The sequence below is a fragment of the Juglans microcarpa x Juglans regia genome, chromosome 6D (assembly GCF_004785595.1).
Source record: "Juglans microcarpa x Juglans regia isolate MS1-56 chromosome 6D, Jm3101_v1.0, whole genome shotgun sequence".
In the NCBI taxonomy this organism is placed as follows: Eukaryota; Viridiplantae; Streptophyta; class Magnoliopsida; order Fagales; family Juglandaceae; genus Juglans; species Juglans microcarpa x Juglans regia.
Window position 1 is genome coordinate 20,942,355 of NC_054604.1, and position 22,439 is coordinate 20,964,793.

The window sequence follows — 22,439 nt, forward strand, 5'->3', positions numbered from 1 at the left end:
GGTAGGTAGGGTAGTCTGGGGCTAGACCCGTCTGTTGACGCTCCTGGGGAAGGTAAGTAGTTGGGCAACCAAGTGCTGGACCCACACTTCGCCATGAGGGAGGTCAGACAGTTTGAGGTTGGACCTGCCTATTGACGTTCACGGGGAAGGTAAGTAGTCGGGAAGCCAAGGGCTAGACCCAAGCTTTATCCTGTGGGAGGTCGGGCAGTCTTGGGTTGGACCCACCTATTGATGCTCACAGTGAAGGTAAGTAGTCGGTTAGTTAGTGACTGGACATGCAGGTCCAACCTTTGTCTCGAGGCAGGTCGGGGCTGCCCTTAAGACTAGATTTGCCTGTTGATCCTCAATGGGATGTAAGTAGTCGGGGCAGCTAAGGGCTAGAGCCGTGCTTTGCCGTGAAGGAGGTTGGGCATCCTAGGGCTGGACCTACCTGTTGACACTCACAGGGAAGGTAAGTTGTTGGGCATCCAAGGGCTGGACCCGCACTTTGCCTTAAGGGAGGTTGGACAGTCTGGTGCTGGATCCACTTGTCGACTCTCATGGAGAAAGTAAGTAGTCGGGCAACCAAGGGCTGGACCCGTGCTTCACCGTGAGAGAGGTTGGGCAATTTAGGGCTAGACTCGCCTGTTGACTCTCATAGGGAAGGTAAGTAGTTAGGGCAGCAAGGGTTGGACCCGCATTTTGCCGTGAGGTAGGTCGAATCAATCCAAAAGCTGGACCCTCCTCTTGATCCCCAACTGGAAGGTAAGTAGTCGGGTAGCCAAGGGTTGGACCTGTGCTTCACCGTGAGAGAGGTCAGGCAGTTTAGAGCTGGACCCATCTATTGATGCTCACAGGAAATGTAAGTAGTCGGGCAGCCAAGGGCTGGACCCACGCTTCTCCTTGGGGTAGGTCGGGTCCGCTCTAAAGACTAGACCCACATGTTGGCCCTCAAAGAGAAGGTAAGTAGTCATGCAAGACAAAACATAGTTATGAGAAAAAAAGTATAACTTTATTCATCATTTGTATGCATACATATTCAGTAGAAGAACTTTCGTAGGTGTTCTGCATTCCACGGATGGGGTAGTTCTTTCCTTTGGAAGTCTTTGAGTCAATAGGAGCCTGGATGATTGTTGGCAGTCACGACGTGTGGACCTTCTCATCGCGGCCCTAGCTTTCCTTCTTCTCTGGTAGTTGTCCCTGTCTATCTCAGCACTAGGTCACCGACCTTGATGGATCTCAGCTTGACTCTCTTGTTGAAGTAGTGCTCGGCCTTCCTTTTGTTGATCGTCGTTCTCATCTTGGCCTATTGTATTTTCTTCTCCAACAAGTTGAGTTGTTCTTCTAGTTTCTCATTATTAGAGTCTTGATCGAAATTTTGGATCCTATAAGTGGGCATCCCGATTTCGACTGGCATTACCGCCTCATGTCCATAAGTGAGGGTGAAGGGAGTTTCCCCATTAGAGTTTTGATAGTGTTCCGGTGGGCCCATAGTACCTAGGGAGTTCCTTTGTCCAATCCCATTTCTTCTCATCGAGTCTCTTCTTCAGTATCGTGAGCAATGTCTTATTGGTTGCCTCAAATTGTCTGTTAGCCTATGAGTGTCTCAGGGATGAGTAAGTGAACTTGATTCCCAAGTTTCTACACCAGTCGCGGTAGTGATCCGAGTTGAACTGCCTCCCATTGCTCGAGATTATGCAATGAGGGATGCCGAATCTGCACACTATTGTCTTTCACAAGGACCGGGTGATATTGTTTGTTGTTATCATCGCCAGTGCTTCGGCTTCCACCCATTTGGTAAAATAGTCGACAGTAACAACCACAAACTTCACTCCTCCTTTGCCCAGAGGTAGGGGCTGACCAAGTCAACTCCTCACAGCGCAAAGGGCGATGGTGACATGATCGACGTCAGCTCATTCGACCGGCATTGGGGTATTGAGGGGTACTCCTGACACTTTTGGAATTTCCGGGCAAACTCTTTTGTGTCTTTAAAGGCATATAGGTAATAGTATCCTGCCCTTACTACCTTTTATGCCAGTGCTTTCCTACCTGAGTGGTTGCCACACACTCCTTTGTGTATCTCCACCAGGATGTACTGTGCTTCTTTGGTGAAACGCGTATTAGGAGGGATGTGGAGTAACCATACCCACAAAGGTGAAGCATGCTACCCTATTCATGATCTTCCTCGCCTCCCACTTCTTGTTGGGCAGCTCGCTGGCATCCATGTATCTGATTATTTCCATGACCCATTTTTTAGCTCCAGGCCTTACCTCTGACATCTCGACCCCTACCATGGCCTTGTCTACGGTTCTAACAACCGTCTGTTCTTGCAAAGAGACATCTTCCTACTTGAACGCAGCTTCTACCAACTTGTCAGCCTTTTGGTTCTTGGCCCTCAACACCTGCTGCACTTCAAAATACCGCAAGTGGTTGCTTCTTTCCCCCACCAGCATCAAGTATTTCTTCAGCTTCTTGCTCTTCATGGTGAACTCCCTCCAGACTTGGTTGATGACCACTTGGGAGTCGACACTTACTTCAACTTCTTTGGCGCCTAGTGACTCAGTGATTGCTAACCCGATTAGAAGTGCTTCGTAATCTGTTTCATTTTTTATGGTTTTGAATGCTAGCCTGATGGCGTAGTTGTGTTCTTCTCCTGTATCTGTACCAATATACACCCCCACTCCCCTCTAGCTTGACAGGACGAGCCATCAAAGAAGACCTGCCAGGGCTTCACGGGAGGTGCATCTCGGACTTATTTTGGGAAGCTGATGAATTCTGTGACCAAGTCTGCCAACACTTGCCCTTTCACAACATTTCTGGGGATGTATCTAATGTCAAATTCACTTAGTTCTATCGCCTAGTCAATCAGCTTGCCTGAGACATCAGGCTGTTGCAAGACCTTTTTCAATGGGGCTTCGGTCAAAACCCAAATTAGGTGTGCCTGGAAGTATGGCTTGAGCCGGCGTGTAATCATTACTAGAGCGAAGGCTAGTTGGTCCATCCTGGGGTATCTCTTCTCTGCTCCTTGAAAAGCTAGGATAGTATAGTATATTGGATTCTGGGAGCCCTTCACATCTCGTACCAAGGTTGTAGAGACTAGGTGAAAGGAGATGGACAGATTCAGGTTCAAGGCTTCTCCTAGTTCAGCCTGATTGAGCATCAGTGGGCTAGTGAGGTATTGCTTGAGGGTCTTGAATGCTTGGTTGCATTCACAGTCCCAAGTTTGCGCCTTCCGCAACACTTAAAAAACAGCAGGCACTTGTCCGTTGAACGGGACACGAATTGATTAAGGGCCCCCACTTGGCCGACAGGTCTATGTACGCCATTAATGTTCTAAGGTCGGGCCATGTTGAGTATGGCCTCCACCTTCTCTGAATTGCTTTCTATTCCTTGCTCGGAGACCATAAAACCCAAGAACTTCCTAGACTCGACGCCGAATGCACACTTTGTAGAATTGAGCTTCATCTGGTAGCGTTGCAGCGCCGCGATGGTCTCATGCAAGTCGACTAAGTGTTGTTTGGGGGTTTCTGCTCTTAACGAGCATGTCGTCTATATAGACCTCCATGTTTTCGCCCTATTTGCTCCTTGGACATGCAGTTGACAAGCTACTGGTAAGTAGCCCCCACATTTTTTAGGCCAAAAGGCATGACCATTTAGTAGTATAGCCCCTGTCCGTGATAAATGACTTTTTTCCTCATCGTCAGGGTTCATGTGGATCTAGTTGTACCTCAAATAGGCATCCATGAAGCTCAACATGCGGTGACTTGTGATGGATAGGGGTGTAACAGGTCCAGTTTGGTCCGGTTTTATATATGTTTTAGAATCGAACCGGTATACACCGGTTTTGAAAAATTTAATAATTGATACCGGACCGATTCATTACCGAAACCGATTTTACCGGTTTCGGTTCAATTCGGTCCAGTTTTTCTGGTTTCGGTCTAGTCTTTCTAATTTTACAGATTATCTATATTAGTAATAATATGATGTTTACATATACTAAACTATTAATCTATTTATATTATACTATAAGTACATTATTTTATAATACTTAGCACAAATTAGTATAATATTAAATTTAACTATAGTTTATATAAGTTTTAGACTTTTTATATGAGTATATATGATTAAATGGAAAAAAAATATATTTACAAAAATAATATATATTATAATTTATTATGCCAAAAAAGTATTTATCCTTGATATATATATATATATAATATTAATAACTTAATATTAATGTTTATGTCTAAGAATAAAATTTATATGTTATATCAAATGTTATATTAATTTTATATTATGAAATTAATAGACTTGAATAATAAGATTATAATTTCATGTTATATTAATTAGCAATTTAGCGTATAATATATATAATATAATATAAAAAATTATATATATACAGGTCCAGTTTGGTTTAAACCGGTTTTCATTTTTGAAAACCGGTACTACACTGATTTAGGACCGGTTTTGATTATTAAGAACCAATATCGCATCGGTTTAGGTTGGTTTCGATTACAAACCAGACCGAATCTCGGTTCAGTTTGGTCCGGTTCAATCAAATTTTCAATTCTTTTTACACCCTAGCGGTAGAGTCCACTATCAAGTCAATTGGAAAGTTGTATTTCGAGCAGACCTTGTTAAGATTTCTAAAGTCGACACACATTTTCCATTTGTCGTTGGCCTTCTTCACTAGCATAACATTGGATAACCAATCTTGGTAGTGTTCCTCCCATAAAAACTTTACTGCTAAGAGGCAATCGACCTCCTCGATAATGGTGGTGCATTTCTCGACGCTGAAACTTTGGCATGTCTGCCTGATCTTCTTGGCCTCAAGGTCCACGCAAAGGTGGTGTTGGATTATGTCGGGATCAATCTCAGGCATGTCCTCGTGGCCCCAGGCAAACATATTTCGGTGCTTCATGAGGAGCTGCTTCATAGCTTGCTGCATATCGGGTCCCATTCTACTGCCAATTCTGATCGTGGTCTCAGGACGACTTGGTTCCAGGGGAGCTAGCTAAAGTGGTTCATTTGGCTCCACTTGTCTGAGGGCTTGCTTGTCCTTGACCTCTTCTTCTCCTGTGCCAAACTAGGGGGGAGGTTGTGGGAAGTTGTTGTCGCCTGGAGCTTTTATTATGCCCCTTCGCAGGTTTCAGCTCATGCCCATAGCACTTGCATGCTAATACTTGCTCGCCTCGGATCTCCCCCACTCCTGTGGTCGTTGAGAACTTCACTTTCAAGTGGTAAGTTGAAGTTACTGCCTTCAAGCTATTGAGGGTTGACCACCCCAGGTATGATGAGGAGGCCTTCACCACTATGGAGTCGGCCATTGTGGAGGCCATGTGAGGGGCTTTGTTGACCAGGACCGAAAGGGTGATGGTTCCCATCGACTAAACCATGTCCCTTGAAAAACCCTCTGGCATGCGCTTTCCTACTAGAGGAGGTCAGGTTGCTACCCACAAATCTCCCGATGATGGTTCTGATGTCGCCCTGGGCTGTTCTACGGAGGCTTTCGCTCCACCCGCCGTCTCCTTGGGCTTTCACTCCTTCTTGACCTACCAAATCTCTCTCGGCTACGTTCTCGTTACCTTCTTTGGTTGGCATGATGCTGGGGGGCGAGGTGCTCTGCCTCTCCCCGTCCTACTCTAAGGGAAATGCAGTCCATGGTATTATGAGATGTGGTCTGATGGTAGGTGCAATAATGGCAACTTCTGCCCAGGTTATCAACTTCCTGAGTAGTTGCTTTCCTCCGGTACAGACAACGTGACCTTGTCATACTGGGGTCCCATGCCTTTCAAGGGGGTGCTTCATCCTGCCTCCTATCTTGTTATCCCTTCCTAGCCTTCTCGGGGGCATTAGCTTTGCCTAATGCCTTGGCCTTCCTGTCGGCTTGTTCTAGTTCCATTTTTCTGGGCTCTATCAGGGCTTGGAGTGTGCCTTCAGCATTGATGATGCCATCGGCGTGGTCCATGAATTCTCGTAGGGTAGTGGAAGTTCTTCCTGCCAATTCTGCCATGAACTGGTTAAGGGGCCATATGTCACCCAAGAGTGTTGCTAAGGTGATTTGCTTGTCTTGATCGTCTGTCGTCATACGCTCCTTGTTGAATCGAGCCAAGTATGCTTTCAAAATTTCATCCTCTCTTTGTTTGACGGTGAGGAGGTACATGGAGGGGCATCTTCTCCTCCTATTGGTCATGAACTGCATGAGGAACAGGTGGGCTAGCTCTCCAAAGCTATTGACTGACCCAGGTGCCAACGACTTGAACCATACCCTCGTAGCCCCTTTCAAGGTTAGAGGGAGGGAAGGCCCTGCAAGCAATTTTCCTAAGGAAACTGTTCAGGGTCATATGGGCCTTGAAGGTTTCTAGGTTTCCCGGGGGGGGAGGTCCCTGGACCCGTCATACATTTTCATTTGGGAGACCCTGAATTTCAGCGGCAGTAGTGCAACTATCACCTTAGCAGTGTAAAGTAAGTTTGTACTGGTGAGCAACTGATCTACCAACGAGGAGGCGCCCATCTTCCTTGCCATCTCCTCATATTTGTCCATGAGGCTACGTAATTCATGATGCATCTTCCTTCTTTCTTCTTCACCAGCATCTACCAGCCAACGCTCTGAGATTCTTCCTACTCGTTCTTATTTTGCCTCGCCTCATCTTGCAATTTAGTGTTGGTTCTTCCCAGGGCTTCAATTTTGCGGAGAAGGTTCTCAACCTCTTCCACCATCTTTCTCATGCATTCTTCCATTTCTACGAAATTTCCTTCCATGTTTGTTGATGTTTCTTATTCGCGAGTTGCTTAGGAACGTGTAGTAGCAGCATACGAAGGACACATTGCGTCTATAGAGATCTCGCATATGGTGCCACTATTAATGTCGTGTTTCGTACACTTGGGCTAAGCTCCAACAACTTAGGTCGGGATCTTTCTACCTACAAACACAGAGACAAAGGTGGGCTTAGCAGTAGTCCGGGAAGCCTCCGATGCTAAAGTCAATCATTCTTCTTCTGGGAAATGACATGAGAATTAGAGAGTTCAGAGAGTTCTTTGAACCTAAAGCATGGCTTTTATATGAGGCGGGGAACATTTCATACCCTATGTCAGGGGTCTACGTCACGCCTACAACTACCCAGGTCATGGCCTTTGATGCGGTGTGGCTTCTCGGGAGGCATCTCGATGACAGGCAGTTGAAACGGTCACTTCTCACTCCCATCGTTAGAGAATTGAGGGTTGTCTGTGTTCTCCGTTCACTTATTGGCTTGGATCTTTTAATGCTAGGTGTTAGAGGAGGACATTAGGGTCAGCGTGTCCCAGCTGTCCCCCCAACTTGTTTCCAGCGTGATGTATCCCCTTCCTTTTAATCTAACTTGTGGGTTGGGTTCCGTTGATGGCTCTTGGCCCATAGGAAAGGAGCGGTCTGAACTGAAAAGGGCTTCAGGGCCTTGCTCAGTCCCAATCCAGTGGGCTGTGATGGGGATATCCCATTCCACCATGAATCACCTTCTCATATTAAACTGTAAAAAATATGCCTAAAATCATCTGTAAACCTCTTAAAGCTGTCAAAGATTCAATATCATCCACCTTAAAGACACCCACTTACTTTTTGCTTAAAGCAAACAAAACTCGTCCATCACCATCTCTAAGAATAACACCAATACATGCAGTAGTTTCATTTTTAAACAATACCCCATCAAGATTCAGCTTAAACTTAGCATGAGAAGGGGGGGTTGCTATAGAAATACCTTTTCCTTTATCACAATCTGTTTGGAGGCTTGAATAGCATCAAAACTTGTTACATACTCAAGACAATGGTCAACAACTTCTAGAATTATATTTGAAGTATTTTCAAACAAACAAAGATTTCTATATTTCCATATACCCAAACAGATAGCGAGGAAAATAGGGACTAAAAACATATCAAATTCCCCAATAAAAGTGTCAAAACAATTAGTAGCACCCAAGAATTGAAAAAAGTGGCTGCTTTGAACCTCCCAAACTTGAGAAACATTACAGCATAAACATAAAGCATGAATTACATCTTCATCCTTCAAATGACAATGAGTACAGTTCCCATCAACTGCTATAACCCTTTTCTGTAAATTAATCTCTGTAGGTAAGCTATTGGTACAAGCCCTCCAAGCAAAACTTTTCACTTTGTTAGGGAGAGATAAATGCCATAGTTTCCCCCAAAAAACAGATTACTGTTTGAGTGAGAACTTTCTACACCACCATTTCTACGTACCATCTTTGTAGTGAAATGATAATCAGATTTAACAAAATACTTACTAGACTTATTTGCACCCTAAACAAACTGATCAACTGCTCAAAAATGAAGAGAAATATGAAGAATCTGCTCAGCCACATAAGAAGAAAAACTATTTCTGATCAAAGCTTCATTCCATGTTCTAGACAAAGTGTTAAATAACATATTAACAATGGCATTCAAGGGTAATAATTGAGAAGAGTGAGAACCAAAAGCCTCTAAGCTCGCTGAAACCCACCGATCTATTCATACATTAATGTTTTCACCATTCCCAACCCGCCATATACAACCTTGAATAAGAATATTCTTTGTTGTGAAAATGATTCTCCACACATAGGAATGATTGTACCCAAGTTGTGACCGTAGGAAAGTTGTATATGAGAAATACTTGGCTTTAAAAATCTTAAACAACAATGAATCAGAATTATGAAGTAATCTCCAGCCTTGTTTGGCAAGCAACGCCAAATTAAAAATCTCTAAATTACTAAAACCCGATCCTCCAATCAACTTGGATTTACACATTTTATTCCAACTAACCCAATGAACTATCGTCCCCACCAAAATCTAGCGAACATACTTTCCAATTCCTTGCAAAAAGACTTTGGTAATTGAAAACAACTCATAATGTAAGTAGGTAATGCCTGAGCCACTGCCACAATGAGAAATTCTTGACCAGCTTGTGATAAAAATTTCTCTTTCCACCATTGTAATTTGTTCCAAACTCTTGATTTAAAATTTTGAAAAGTAGTAGAATGAGCACGTCCAACAAAGGATGGTAAACTCATATACCGAGTATGGTATTGAATTGACTACACATTCCAAAGTGCCTTAATGGAATTCACCTCTTCCTCCCCAACATTTCTACTAACTAATAACTATGTTTTCTCCAAATTTATCTATTGTCCAGATGCATTTGTATAAATATGTATTAAGTGCCAAAGTGCAAAGTTTTCTGCCATGTTAGCTCTACAAAATAACAAACTGCCATTAGCAACGAATAAGTGAGTAATCGTTGGAGTACCATTACATAACCTTACACCCCTCATCAATCATTTGTTTTCAGCTTCTTGAATGAGAGAAAATAGCCCTTCAGCACATAAAACAAACAAATACGAGATAACGGATCACCTTGTCAGATACCCCAACAAGAGAAAGTGGACAACATAGGCACACCATTAAGGAGTATCTTATAAGACACCAAACATACACATTATAAAATCGATGATATCAATCTAGAATCGAAACCCAAACAAAACATCACTTGTTCAAGAAACTTCCATTCCATCCTATTATAAACCTTACTAATATCAAGCTTAACAGACATGACACCCTTTTTACCTCGCCTTCTTTTTCATATTGAGTGGACAACTTCATAAGCAAGAAGGACATTATCTAGAATAAGCCTCCCCTTGAAAAAATCATATTGAGTATGAGAAATAAGTTGGGATAAAATAATCTTCAGCTTATTAGCTATTATCTTAACAATTATCTTGTAAACCACATTACACAAACTAATAGGTTTGAAATCTTCAAGTTTTTCAGGTGTCCCCTTTTTGGGAATCAGAACTAAATGAGTTGCATTTAAATCAGGAGCGAGCTCTTAATTTTTTAAATGATATATTTTAGGGTATTATATATTCAAACGATATATTCAAACGGTTTGAAGTTGGTTGGGCTGGGCCGAAGGTAGCTGTGGCGAGAGATCAAGGTCTGAACCTAGCAGTTTGGCCCAAATAAGCCGAAAGAGACATGGCACAGCCGTGTTTACCATCCACGGTAGAATGTAGAGAGGAAAATCAGAGGAGAGGAGAAAGGTAATCGGAGTAAGGGTAGAGAATGGAAGGAGAAGAGGGAGAGGGACTAAGGCTGAGCAAGAGGTTCTCTGACAAGGGCCCTGATGGAGAAGTGGATTACAAGACGAAGGCCGGCACCGCGTGGAGCCATTCGTATCTCAACCAAAAGCCATGGCATCCCCTCTCCTATCCCAACCAACGCCGCAAGTGGATCGCCGAGCAGACCCACGCCCAACGCGAGCGTCGAGCCGAGGAAGTTGCTCGCGAGGCATCATACTATTCTTTTCAATATCTCTCTTCTCTTCTTCTAACTTTTCCTCCCTTATCTTCACATTCGGATTCATTACTTTTCTTTGTATCGATCTCTCTTTCTGCTTGCAGTACTCTCAGGAGCAGGAGTTCTTTCGGCAGACCGCTCTCATCTCCAAGAAGGAGAAGGAAAAGGTCTTTCATTTCTTCTTTCCTTCCTTTGTAGTTTTTTTCTCTTTCAAGTGAATTAGGTTTATCGTGCTTCCATTGACTGGAAACTCTCCCAAAGCCAATCCAGTGCAATATCTCACGATACCGTTTTCATTATATGATGTGTGGATTGCCATATTTTCTTTTTGTTCTTTTGCAATTTTGTATAACTGTATGCTGTAAAATAATAGGTGGAGATGATGAAAGCTGTTAGCTTCATGTATGTTCGTCCACCTGGTTACAATGCCGAAAGTGCCAAAGCTGCAGAGATTGCTGACGAGAGTAAAAAACAGGAACTGAATGACCCACTCGCTGACGGGGAGTCCACTGCTATGTACCATTTGCATCTCTGTTTTGTCTTTTTGCAAACTTTTAATTTGGGACTAATTTGTTCCAGAAAGGAAGAAAAAATGAAGAAAAATGGTCTTTATAGTAGTTTCTTTATTTGCCGTACCATATTCACCATGTTTTGGAAGATAAAGATTAATAGTTATGGTGTTTCTTATGTAGGCCACCAGAATCTGTTCCCGTTAGAGGTGAAGAAAAGAAGAAACCAAGACCAAAAGATGTTTTTGGGCGTCCATTACCCACCGAAGAAGAATTTGAAGTCTTAAAAAATGCTCCACGGTATGAATGGATGTGCCCTCTTCCATTTAAGTATTATGTGTTTAATGTTGCAAAGTTTACTTGGCAGTTGCTTGACGTTATACATGTATGAATCTGGACATTGTGTTATTTAAATTAACTTGAATAAAACAGTAAGTTTTTAAAAATCTACTTTCAAGAAAAGCTACTGAAAATGTTGCAGATTGTACAGATTGAGAGTTCAAGTTGTGTCCTTAATGTTTTTTGTTACAACTTATTGTTTGCAGAACTATATCAACTTTGTGGCTACTGTTGGTTCAGTGTTATGCAGCATATAGAGCGTCATTGCTTTTGTTTACGACAAAATTGCTCTTCTTCTTTTAAAAAGTACAAGTAATTGCATTAATGACTGTTCAACACATGAAAGGTAAAAGATAAGTTGTGGTTGGATTTTGGAACTTGTTCTAAATTCCTGTACTAAGAGATTCAATAAGCCAATGCAACCAAAAGAGTAGTTCCTAGGACCATAACATACATGATGACAATGTTATTCCTATACCTGAAATTCATGGTTCTAGGCAGCTTCCCATTGTGGAACTGAGAAGTTGTTAGATCCTATTTCATTATTTATAAAGCCGTTTAGAAAATTACACTTGATATTGGAGTTTCTTAATTAATAGAATTTAGACCCTTTGCTATTGAGCTTGTTCACTTTCAATAAAGGTTAGAAAATTATATTCTTCCATTTTATTTAACAAAAACAGGTTGTTTTCTATTTTATACAGTGGTGTGCGTTATTGCTTCTTACAGGGGTGTAATTGTTTTGATATACATGAATTAACTACAAATATTGCATGTGGGTAGTGATTAGTCTCATGCATATGCCTGGATGCAACGATTTAACTACCAATTGTGTGGAGAATTAAGAATATTGGTAGGCCATGTGAGTTTATCAGTGTTGGTTTGGAATGTTAGCTCAAAATACTGGGACTTTTGGCTGATGATTTTGGTTGGAAGTGTTTGTAATCTCTTGGTGAAGGCCTGGCTGTCGGGCTGAAAAGGGATCTTGGGAAATTGTTGCCACTCTCTCAGAACACTTCTATTTAGTGCTCATAGCATGTATGCTCGTTTTAGTAGTCGAACGCCTAGATTAATCACCAAACTAGAAGTTGTTAAGTCTTTACAATAACGTTACCTGTTGCCATTTAATCTATATGCTGGACATAATCAGTTTTGGGTGGAATGGGAAGAAATGGATTTTTCTTTCCATTTTCTTAATTAGATTTGTAGTTTGACTTATGGTACTCCTCTTGGCTTCTTCAACGGCTCCAAAGGGTTGTGTGAAGGAAACCGCTGTCTACAGCTGTAGAGAGTGGTTTTCTTCTAGTTTACAAGTTGGGAATGGATCCAGGGGAGTTGTGACGGTCTCTCTTTTGTTGTTTGCTGATGAAAGCTTTCCTTTTACTATACTAATATCAGACACATATTTTGTATTGTGAGGTGGCGTCAGGTTTTGAGATTGAATTTGGACAATAGCAATATTGTGCGTCTGGGGTAGGTTGGAGGGATTGAGGACCTGGCAGTGATTTATGTTGTAAAGGGGGGTCCTTTACTGCGAACTTTTTGGGCATGATTTATTCTTTCATGTCGTAAGAAAATTCGCCAGCCTCTTGGTATTAATACTTTTTTTTTTTTTGTTGTTGTAAGAATTCTTTCTATATAATTTATAAAAAAAAAAAAAAAAAAAGGAATTCTTACCATATAGGAATTCTTCTGGTATTATTACTTGTTGTATACAATGGGGTCCTTAATAAATATTTTATTGTCATATTCAATGATACCCATTCAAGTTGATTTCATCTACTTCAACAGTTCATCAAATGTGAGTTTTAATAGGAGATACGTCATATTACTTTAGATGAATGAAATATTAATATCTTGATGCAATGATGACTCAATATAATGAACTTTTCTTGTAGATTGATTGTATCCGTATGAATTTTTAATGATAGTTCTGATTTTGAGGTCCCTCTCTGCATGAAATTGATTATTTTTACATGGTTGAAAGGAGCACTTAGCTTTTATACCAGTTGATTTATCCCAAAGCAATTTAAGTCAATATATGTCTGCCTGAGACCTGTAGTTAGTGTATTATCCCTTACGACCTGTAGAAGATAGCTGGTAATATAAAACTTGTTTCAGGATTCTGATAGTTATTCTTTTGAATGATATGTAAATGCTTGATGAACTCTCTACCTGGTGTTTCCCTCTACTTAGCAGATGCTCTACTTTGTAATTGAAATCAGTTACATAGTTGTTTTGAGTATAGTGTGTGTGGTAGTGATTAGAGAATGCTGATTTAGTTGTAAATTTCAATGAATAATTTTTTAGGCTGGAGACCGGTGTTCAGGGAAGGGCGAAACCATTTGGAGTGGAAGTTCGCAATGTGAAATGTCTAAGATGTGGAAATTATGGTCACCAAAGTGGTGATCGTGAATGCCCATTGAAGGATGCCATAATGCCTAATGAAGAAAGTCGATTGAAAAGAGATGATCCCTTAAATGCAATCCTTGCCCACACAGATCCTAGTGAGGTCAGTCTTATCCTATCCTCGTCGGCACAGATTCCATTGGTTACCCAGGACCTTGGTTAAAAGCCAAATTTTCCTTGTTGCTCACAAATTGCTATTTCTTGTCACTGTTTAATTGGTGAATGTGTAAGATTCTATTGGTGGTTTTGGCATTATGCGAGATCATTTTTTTACCTCATTCTATCCTGGCCTTTTCACCGCTTGAACCTGAATTAAATCAATTTTATTTACTGGTGCATCCATTTCCCTTTCTGTAGCACATGGTGAAATCGTTTTGGTAACTCTCCTTATATTCTTTTGGTATGGGTGCCAATCCCACCTTTGAATGGATAGCTTATTCTTTCAGTTTATAAGGCATATGTCCTCATTTTGCACTTTAATTTGATTGTTTGCAAAAGCATATTTTGTCAACACATGCACGTGTATATTTTGTGTGTTAAAATAAGGTCATTTTGTTCATAAAAGAAAAAAAAGGTCATTTTGAGTAATTTTTACTTCTAAATTTGGTTTCACGAAGGACTACCTGGAATCCGGCATCCTTGTATCATTGTTTTGCTATAACGTCCCACAGTTAGGACTCTTGACTAATATCAATTATCCTGTGTTCTTTGTCCTATTTTACAGCCTCTAAAGTGGGAGCTCAAGCAGAAACCAGGAGTTAGTCCTCCGCGTGGAGGGTTTAAACCAGATGACCCTAACCAGCAAATAGTTGCTGAGGACATATTTGATGAGTATGGAGGTATCTACTTTTTCTATTCCAGGAACTTCTATGACAATTTTTAGGTCGTATTAACTAGGATGCTCATGTGATAACTGTCATCCCTCCATTTGGTAGGGTTCTTGAGTGGGGATAATATACCTGCGCTGCTGACCAACTTCTCTACCAAACCCAAGAAGAAGTCCAGAAAGAAAAGGAAGCAAAAAAGGCAGCAGTCATCACCTAATAGAGAATTGAAGGATCCAAATGAAGACGAGATATCTTCTGCGGATGGGTTACAGAGGTCAAAGAAGAAAAAGCGTAAGATGAAGGAAAGGCAGCATAATGATTCTGAATCAAGTTCAGACAGTTTAGAGTTTGATAGACGTAAAAAGAGCAGACACAAGCATTCTTATTCATCTGAGGATTCTGATGCTGACAAAAATCTTAGAAGTAAAAAGGGCAGAGACAAGTATTCTTACTCATCTGGAGATTCTGACCTTGATAGGCATCATAGAAGTGACACATGCAGGCAAAAACAATCCTTTTCATCTGAAGATTCTGACCTTGATAGGCATCATAGAAATGACAAAAGAAGACACAAGAATTCCTATTCATATGAAGATTCTGACCTTGATAAGCATCATAGAAGTGACAAAATCAGACACAAGAATTCCCATTCATTTGAAGATTCGGACCCTGGGAGGCATCGCAGGATTGGCAGTAGTAGACACAAGGGTTCATATTCATCTGAAGATGCTGACCTTGAGAAGCATCATAGAAGAAACAAGGGCTCTTATTCATCCAAGACTCGTAACCAGAGGCATCATAGAAGAAATGAGAGCAGACACAAAGGTTCTTATTCATTTGAAGATTCCGATGCTGAGAGGCATTGTAGAAGTGACAAGAGTAGACACAAACATGTCTGTTCTCATGAAGATTCCAATCCTGAGAGGCATCATAGAAGGGAGAAGAGTACTCATCCACATAGATTTAAAGATTCTGATGAGAAGCATCGTAGGAGTAAATATTGACATCACCATAATCACCGTCATCACCATCAGTCCGATCCTTCATCAGAGTTTGATTTCAAAATTCGATATACTTAATACTAGAATGAGCAGGCTGGATGATAAGTTTTATCAGATTCCATGCTAACAATCTTAGCCGTGAAAAAAGGAGAAACTAAAGGATTCAGCTGTCTCTTGGGTTGTTTAGTGTGATCAGAGGATGCTCATTATTAAATTTACCCCCAAGAAGCTCTGTTCTTGTCTAATAACATTCTGGTCGTTGGGTAAATTGGTTGTGTAACCCTCCCCCTTATATCAGCTTTCCATCATGTACTGCATTGGAGCAATCTTTACATGGGACTGGAGCTTGAATTTTCCGTTCAGAAGCTGATAGCTTGTGCAATGTGTATTGACGTTCCTGGAAAATTAATTTATGTTTTCAAGGGATTCATTCGAATTTTATGGAGCTTCGAATTATCATCCCATGCACTTGTGGATCTTTGGCCTTTGCTAGATCGTACTCATGAAATACATATATAGCTATGTTGATTATGGTTTATATCATATTTAACAAAAAGGAGTAAAAATAACAATGTCCATTTCAATTTTGCAGTGTATTTTTCAATACAAAAACCGCAAAATTTACCTAATAGTTCAATGTCAATAACCGTTAGGGTTAATACCCTGAAAATTTTGTCGAGAATTTATTATAATAAGAATTTATTTTTTAATTGCGAGGAAGTTAAATAACATGTTATTCACAACTTGGAATTTAATGTTTCATTAGTTAGTAATAAAATTAGACATTTTATTTGATTAGATTAGGGTGTTGAATTATGATGATTTGTCTTAATTATGGAAGTGATGATTTATGATTGACACGTATCTTCATTACACAGAACAAGAACAACGAATAAGATCAGTGTTAATGCCCAAAAATGGCGCAGCCTAGAGGGGAGAAAGATCCATTTCCGAACCCGCTAAAATGGGTTGGGCCTCAATGCGGCTGTACGGTATGTGTGGGTATGTCTATGGTAGTGAACAATATTTATTTTACCCTCTCACAGTTGCTCGCAATTCTTAAGGGCAATTTGTTCCAAAAAAGACCTTGAGAATCTCCAAAGGTAAAGTATGCAATCGAACTGATCCGCCCCCGTCTGTAGAGAAATAAATTTTGAGAGCTAGCCCTGGTCATCCGTTCTCTCGCATTAAGCAGTAAAGATTTTCGAGTGCAGGATTAGGCAGGAGATGGGCTAGACTGCGTAGAGTGCGAGCGTAAAGCCCGTCTTGATGAGATAAGCAGGAGGTAGGCTCGACTGCATGGAGTGCGTAGGGATCGAGTACGTAGCTTGGCAATGGCGGGAGATGGGTTCTATCGCGTAAGATGCGTACAAAAGTTGGTCGGGCAGTCAAGTGACTTGCCTGCTTATTCGGACACTTGGGAGGTCGGGCAGTCCCTGACCTTTCTCGCCTGTTCGGACACCTGGGAGGTCGAGCGGTCCTTGACCTTTCCCGCCAATTCGGGCACCTGGGAGGTCAGGCGGTCTCTGACCTTTCCCTCATGTTGACTTTTATAAAAATGGTAAAAAGAGTCGAGCAGTTTGTAAAACTGGACTCACCCTAAGTCTTGTTGAAAGGCATATGTTTTTTCGGTGTCTTTGTCTTTGATGGTGTTGGTGAACTTTCCTTTTCTAATGTGCATTGCGTTTAATGTTAGAGTATGCTTGTTGTAACTCACATGAAGTGGTCAGGGAGCCCGTTGACTATCTGGGTCCACTTCAGGCGGTTGTGGAGCTCGGAGGCACATTAACTCTGAAGACTCGTTCTTGAAGGTAACCCGCTGGCAACGGTTATGGCACGAGTGCAAACACTTGGCTTTTGCTGGAGGAGATGCTATTTCAGGAGTGATATTAGGCAGTTGAAGGACTAAACCCGCATTTCTCCGTGAGGCAGACCTGGCTGCCTTGAGGCTGGACCCGCCTATTGACCCTCAACGGGGAAGGTAAGCTGGAGATGTTTAACCATGCTGCAGATAACAAACTGGCCAATCTAAATTTTCTACATTCATGAGTGCGATATTTGTAAATTTTCTCCAAAGGATCGATGCTTGCTGGAGGGGATGTTGTCTCAAAAGTAATGTTGGTCAATTAAAAGACTGAACTCGCACTTCGCCATGTGGCAGGCTGGGCTGCCTTAAGTCTGGACTCGCCTGTTGACCCTCACGAGAAGGTAAGTAGAAGATATCCAACCGCACTGTAGGAGATGGCGTTCCGTTGTAGGAGATGACGCCCCCAAAGTAGTTCGGGTAGTCAATCAGAAGACTTGACCTGCGCTCTTCATCGAGGGATGGGTCGGGATGCCTCAGGCCAAGCCCACCCATTTAGTCCCCTCACGGAGGTAACGATTTGGACAGTGATGTGGTTGGTCCACTTTTTATTGTGTTGTTGTTGCCCTCATTCCTTGGAATAGCATTCGAGAGGTCGAAAGACCCGGCCTGCACTTTATTGGGGAGAGGTTGGGATGCCTCAAGCCAACCCGCCCCTTTAGTCCCCTGAGGAGATAACTTCTTCAGACGGCCACGGGGCTGGTCAGCTCTTCACCGCTACAGGGGTCGAAGTAGGTATTCAGGCAACCCGGAGGCTAGACCAGCTCTTGTCTGCCGGAGTGACGAGGTGGCCTCTAGCTTGGCCCACCCATTCTGGTCTTGTGGGAATGTAGGTTGTTCGGGCAGTTTGAGACTGGACTAACTTCCGCCCGTTGACGTCGCAAAGAAGGTAAGTCTTTGCCTTCGAGTGGCTGAGGACTGACCCGAACTCCGCGACAGGTGGGATAAGGCAACCTTTAGGCCTACCTTTCGCTCTAGTACCCTGCGGGGGAGGTAATTCGGACAGTGATGTGGTTGGTTCGCTCCTTCGTCGTGATGAGGGTCGGGGCAAGTTTTCGGGCAGCTAGGGAGGAGGTTGGTCCCGCTCTCCTGGACGAGGAGGTGCAGCCGCCTGCTCACCTATCATCCTTCATGGGGAGGTAAGCTGTTTGGGCAGTTTGAGACTGGACCCGCTCCCTCTCGTTGACATCGCAGGAAATGGTAAGTTTGGATCAGGCTAGCGTTGAATCCACACTTCATCGCGGCAGAGGTCAGGGTAAGCCTTCGGGCCAGGGGGCTGGACCTGCACTCCATCACTGGAGGGATAAAGCAGCCTTAGGCATTACACTCATCCCTTTGGTCCAGCTACAAGTATGTTGTTCGAGCAGTCTATCACTAGACCCACTCTCGCCTGTTGAAACTCACGAGGAAGGTAGGTTTTCATCTTCTGGTAGCTGAAGGTTGACCTGCACTCCTCCACAAAAGGGATAAGACAACCTTTAGACCTACCTTTCCCCTTGGTACCCTGCGGGGGAGGTAATTCGAACAGCGATGTGGCTGGTCCACTCCTTCGCCGCGATGGGGGTCAGGGTAAGTTTTTAGGCCATAGGGGAGCTGGTCCTGCTCTCCTAGAGGAGAAGGTTGAGCCGCCTGCTCGTCTATCATCCTTCGTGGGGAGGTAGACTGTTCGGGCAGTTTGGGACTGGACCCGTTCCCCGCTCCCCCCTGGTTGAGATCACAGGGAAGGGTAAGTTTGGATCACGCTGGCGCTGAGCCCACACTTCGTCGTGTCGGAGGTCGGGGTAAGTTTTCAGCTCGTCGAGGGGGCTGGACTTGCACTCCATCACGGAAGGGGTAGATTATCCTTAGGCATTATACTCATCCCTTTGGTCCCGCGAGAGGGACATTGTTTAGGCAATCTGTCACTGAACCCGCTCTTGCCTGTTGATGCTCATAAGAAAGGTAAGTCTTCGTCTTCGGGTAGCCAAAGGCTGACCTACACTCCTCCGTGAGAGGGATAGAGCAGCCTCTGGCGTGACTTGTCCCTTTGGTGCCTCGCGGGGAGGTAAGTAGTTGATGTAGATTTCATTGATGGTGATTTCATCAGTGTAGATTCCATTGGTGGAGATTACGTTGATGGAGATTACATTGATAGAGATATCATGTTGAGCCGTACAACTGGTGTTTCACATCACAGGAAATAATTATGTTAGTAAAACAGAATTCACATAAGTTTCGAGGGAGACAAACCGAAGTGTTTAGCTGCTAGAACTGATTTTTGGCTGCTGCTGTTTGTCATTTATGCTCTTTCTTGCTCCTCATTTTTGTTTTCATTTTTTTTATCCTCCGACATGCATGCTTGTCTGTGGTTCGAGCATGGTGACCAATATTTGGTGTGGGTTGCCCGCTTGCACTTGGCTGAGGTGGCGGCTGTCCAAAGTGTGCACGCGACATGCAACATATCGATGGTGTGTGCGGAGCCTTGCATGTGGTGACCAAGCAAATGCGGCCAGTGAGCACGTTGCATGGGCCATGTAACGTGGCTTAGGGGTGACCCATGGCTGTAAAGTCATGTGCCGATGTTTGTTGCCGTGGAGTGGAGGGGTTTATGGCTGAGAAGTGTGCTGGGCGACGAGTTTGCATGGTTGTGGAGTCTGGGAGACGAGTTGGAGCTTGTTTGGCTGAGGGAGATGTCTGAGGAGCATCTGGCCAAAGTGAGTCTGTCTGAGGATGGCAATAAGCTCGCAGTGTAGTCGAGGAGTTTGTTCTGGGTGAGGAGGATCTGTCTAATGAGTTTATTCTGGCCAATGAGTATTTTTGTGGAGTTCATCCGAAGAGTTTGTCCTAGCTGACGAGTTAATTTGTCCGAAGAGCCACTAGCCGACGAGTTGATCTATCCAAGGAGCCACTGGCCGGGATACACATGGCCGAGGAGTATGGGTGAGGAAGTGTTTTCCTGCTTGTTTGTGGCCGAGCAGGTTGCACGACCATGCATGTGGTGGGGCCATGTCGCCTGCGGGAGTGCACGTATCGCTGGAGGGGAGTGCCATGTATCCTTGGCGGGACTGCTCGTATTACCCGCGACAGGGCTGCCGCTGGCTGGGGGTGGTCGGAGACCAACCCAGAGAAGTCAGAAGACGTTGACAAGTCATGAGGTAGCCATTGTCATCCTTGTTGCTCCACGACAAGGCTGAGTTAAGGAGTTTTTAGCCAATGAATTTCCATGCACGTGGTCGTGCAGTAAGGTCCCCGTCATGAGGGGCGGTCTTGGACCATCCCCAAGGAGATGGATGGCGCCGACGGTTCAATAAGTGACTGTTGGTGTCACTCCCGTGCTACGCAATAGCAGGGCTGTGATACTTCTAGTTGGTCGCTGCCGTGTGCTATCATGCAAGGCCGCTGGCAGCCACTTTCCCTCTGTCATGGTCACGGATTTCTTCATGCCCCCCCGCGGACGAGGGCTGGCGAGGCTACCATTAAAAACAGCTGGTGGTTTGAGCAGGGGCCACAGGCAAGTTGACTGGGGCTCGGAGCAGGATGCCACGAGCTGCTGGGTGCACAACAATGTGCACCCGACATGGTATGTGCATTGCATTGTTGACGCCAGGCACAACGACCACGTCACACCAGCAGTGCACACTTGGTCTGTGCCCGCGTGCGTGTTGAGTATACTGCACCCTCTCCCATACTCTCCCGTTTTTTCCACAATACCCTAAAAGAGTATGAGCAACTACAATTTAAGCGGCAAGTAATTTGGGATTTCCATCTAGGCAAGATAAGATTTACTTGTCCAGTTTCTACAACAGTGCTGGCTATAAAAATAAATTTCGAAAGGCTGAAAATACTTATTTAGAAGAGTTTCATCTGCTCCTCCAGAGATTATTTAGCGTGCCGAGAAATCATCATTCTTCCGTTTTCAGTGCAAAAACAATCTCGATTTCACAAACGACGTTACTGTTAATGCCCAAAAATGGCACAACCTGAATGGGAATAAAGATCCATTCCTGGATGCACTGAAGTAGGTTGGGCCTTAATCGGCAAGGTGTGGAGCTCCCGGTGGTGATCCGGTGCTACTGTACAGTGTCCATGTGTACATCTATGACGTTGAACAGTATTTAAATGCAGAAAATAAAGAGAGATAACACATAAATTTACGTGGTTCGGCACTAGGCCTATGTCCAAGGGGGTTTGGGGATGGGAGATTACACTATAATATGTTTGTTTACAATCTCTCATGGTCTCTCTTTCTCTACAATGGAAGTCTAATTTCTCTTCTCTCTTCTCCTAGAGTCTCTCTGTCGTGAGGTTGAAGAAGATGAAGTCCCCCAAGAAGCCTGACCAAAAATCCCTCAAATCGTCCAAAAGTCCTTGAAGGCATCTGTCCCCTTTATCTCCTGCCTCCCTTTGCTTTATGTCAATTCCCTTTACTTTACGTCAAATCATACATATTCTCTCTTGACACATTACCCCTTGCCTTTCCTTGTCCATTCTCTGTTCTCTTTCCCTCTTTCTTCATTTGTCTTCTAGCGATGACTCCTTGATGGACTGGGCCGTAAGAACCATTTTGGGTCTAATGTATTTTACACCCTCACAGTCAATTTCGATTAAAAAGAAAAAAGCAATATTGGGCTTATATTGAACATGACAGATCTCAAAGCAAGTCCATGGTATTTATTTTTAACATTGTATTTTATTTAATATGTTTGATTATTTTAATTTTGGGAGTGGTATGTTTGTAAGTTATTGAAGTTGATTATTTAAAGAATATGATTCTTAGCGCCAAAGATGATATATATATGTTTAAAAAAAATAAAAATAAAAAACACAGAGAGCAAAAGAACTTAATCAATAACTTGAGGTTTAAGAAATTATATAATTACTAGTTGCACGGGAAAATTATTAATATCAATTGATTCAATTCTGTTTATAATCTAATTATGAAGTTTTTTAAACGTAGCATTACTTGATTCCTAGTTGTGGTAAATTAGATAAAGAGAAAGAAAATGAAGTGTGATAGAAGGAAGAGTGTGAAGTGTTCCGAAGTTGTAAAACCTTGAATTAAATTTTTAATTATATTTATAATCCAATTATGAGATTTTTTTTTTTTAAATGTGGCAAGAAAGAAGAAAGTCATTATTAAAGAAAGAATGCAAAGTATCCTAAACTTTAGAAAATCTTAAATTATCTAGTAATTATTTACACGGCCTT

The 22,439-nt window shown here is 42.8% G+C and overlaps 2 protein-coding genes across 2 annotated transcripts; one reads left to right on the forward strand and one right to left on the reverse strand.

The window, feature by feature from the left end:
• Positions 1-5,803: 5,803 nt before the first annotated feature.
• LOC121235454 lies at positions 5,804-6,523 on the reverse strand. The gene is made up of 2 exons (XM_041131801.1): positions 6,457-6,523; positions 5,804-6,285 (listed from the first exon to the last, which is right to left on the reverse strand). Exons 1-2 carry the CDS (start codon positions 6,521-6,523, stop codon positions 5,804-5,806), a joined length of 549 nt encoding a protein of 182 aa, XP_040987735.1.
• Positions 6,524-10,004: 3,481 nt separating this feature from the next.
• On the forward strand, positions 10,005-15,917 carry LOC121234923 (uncharacterized zinc finger CCHC domain-containing protein At4g19190). The gene is made up of 7 exons (XM_041131065.1): positions 10,005-10,294; positions 10,408-10,470; positions 10,677-10,819; positions 10,996-11,112; positions 13,462-13,663; positions 14,285-14,399; positions 14,496-15,917. The coding sequence occupies exons 1-7, from the start codon at positions 10,070-10,072 to the stop codon at positions 15,389-15,391; spliced, it is 1,761 nt and encodes a 586-aa protein (XP_040986999.1). The 5' UTR covers positions 10,005-10,069; the 3' UTR covers positions 15,392-15,917.
• Positions 15,918-22,439: the final 6,522 nt, after the last annotated feature.

Excerpts from the sequence above, each read along its gene's own strand:
- LOC121235454 (XM_041131801.1), bottom strand. The coding sequence starts at position 6,523 with ATGGACAAATATGAGGAGATGGCAAGGAAGATGGGCGCCTCCTCGTTG. Across the intron at positions 6,286-6,456 it reads GGTAGATCAGTTGCTCACCA|GGCCTTCCCTCCCTCTAACC; the intron begins GTACAAACTTAC and ends AATTGCTTGCAG.
- LOC121234923 (XM_041131065.1), top strand. The coding sequence starts at position 10,070 with ATGGAAGGAGAAGAGGGAGAGGGACTAAGGCTGAGCAAGAGGTTCTCT. Across the intron at positions 10,295-10,407 it reads CCGAGGAAGTTGCTCGCGAG|TACTCTCAGGAGCAGGAGTT; the intron begins GCATCATACTAT and ends TTCTGCTTGCAG. Across the intron at positions 10,471-10,676 it reads CCAAGAAGGAGAAGGAAAAG|GTGGAGATGATGAAAGCTGT; the intron begins GTCTTTCATTTC and ends GTAAAATAATAG.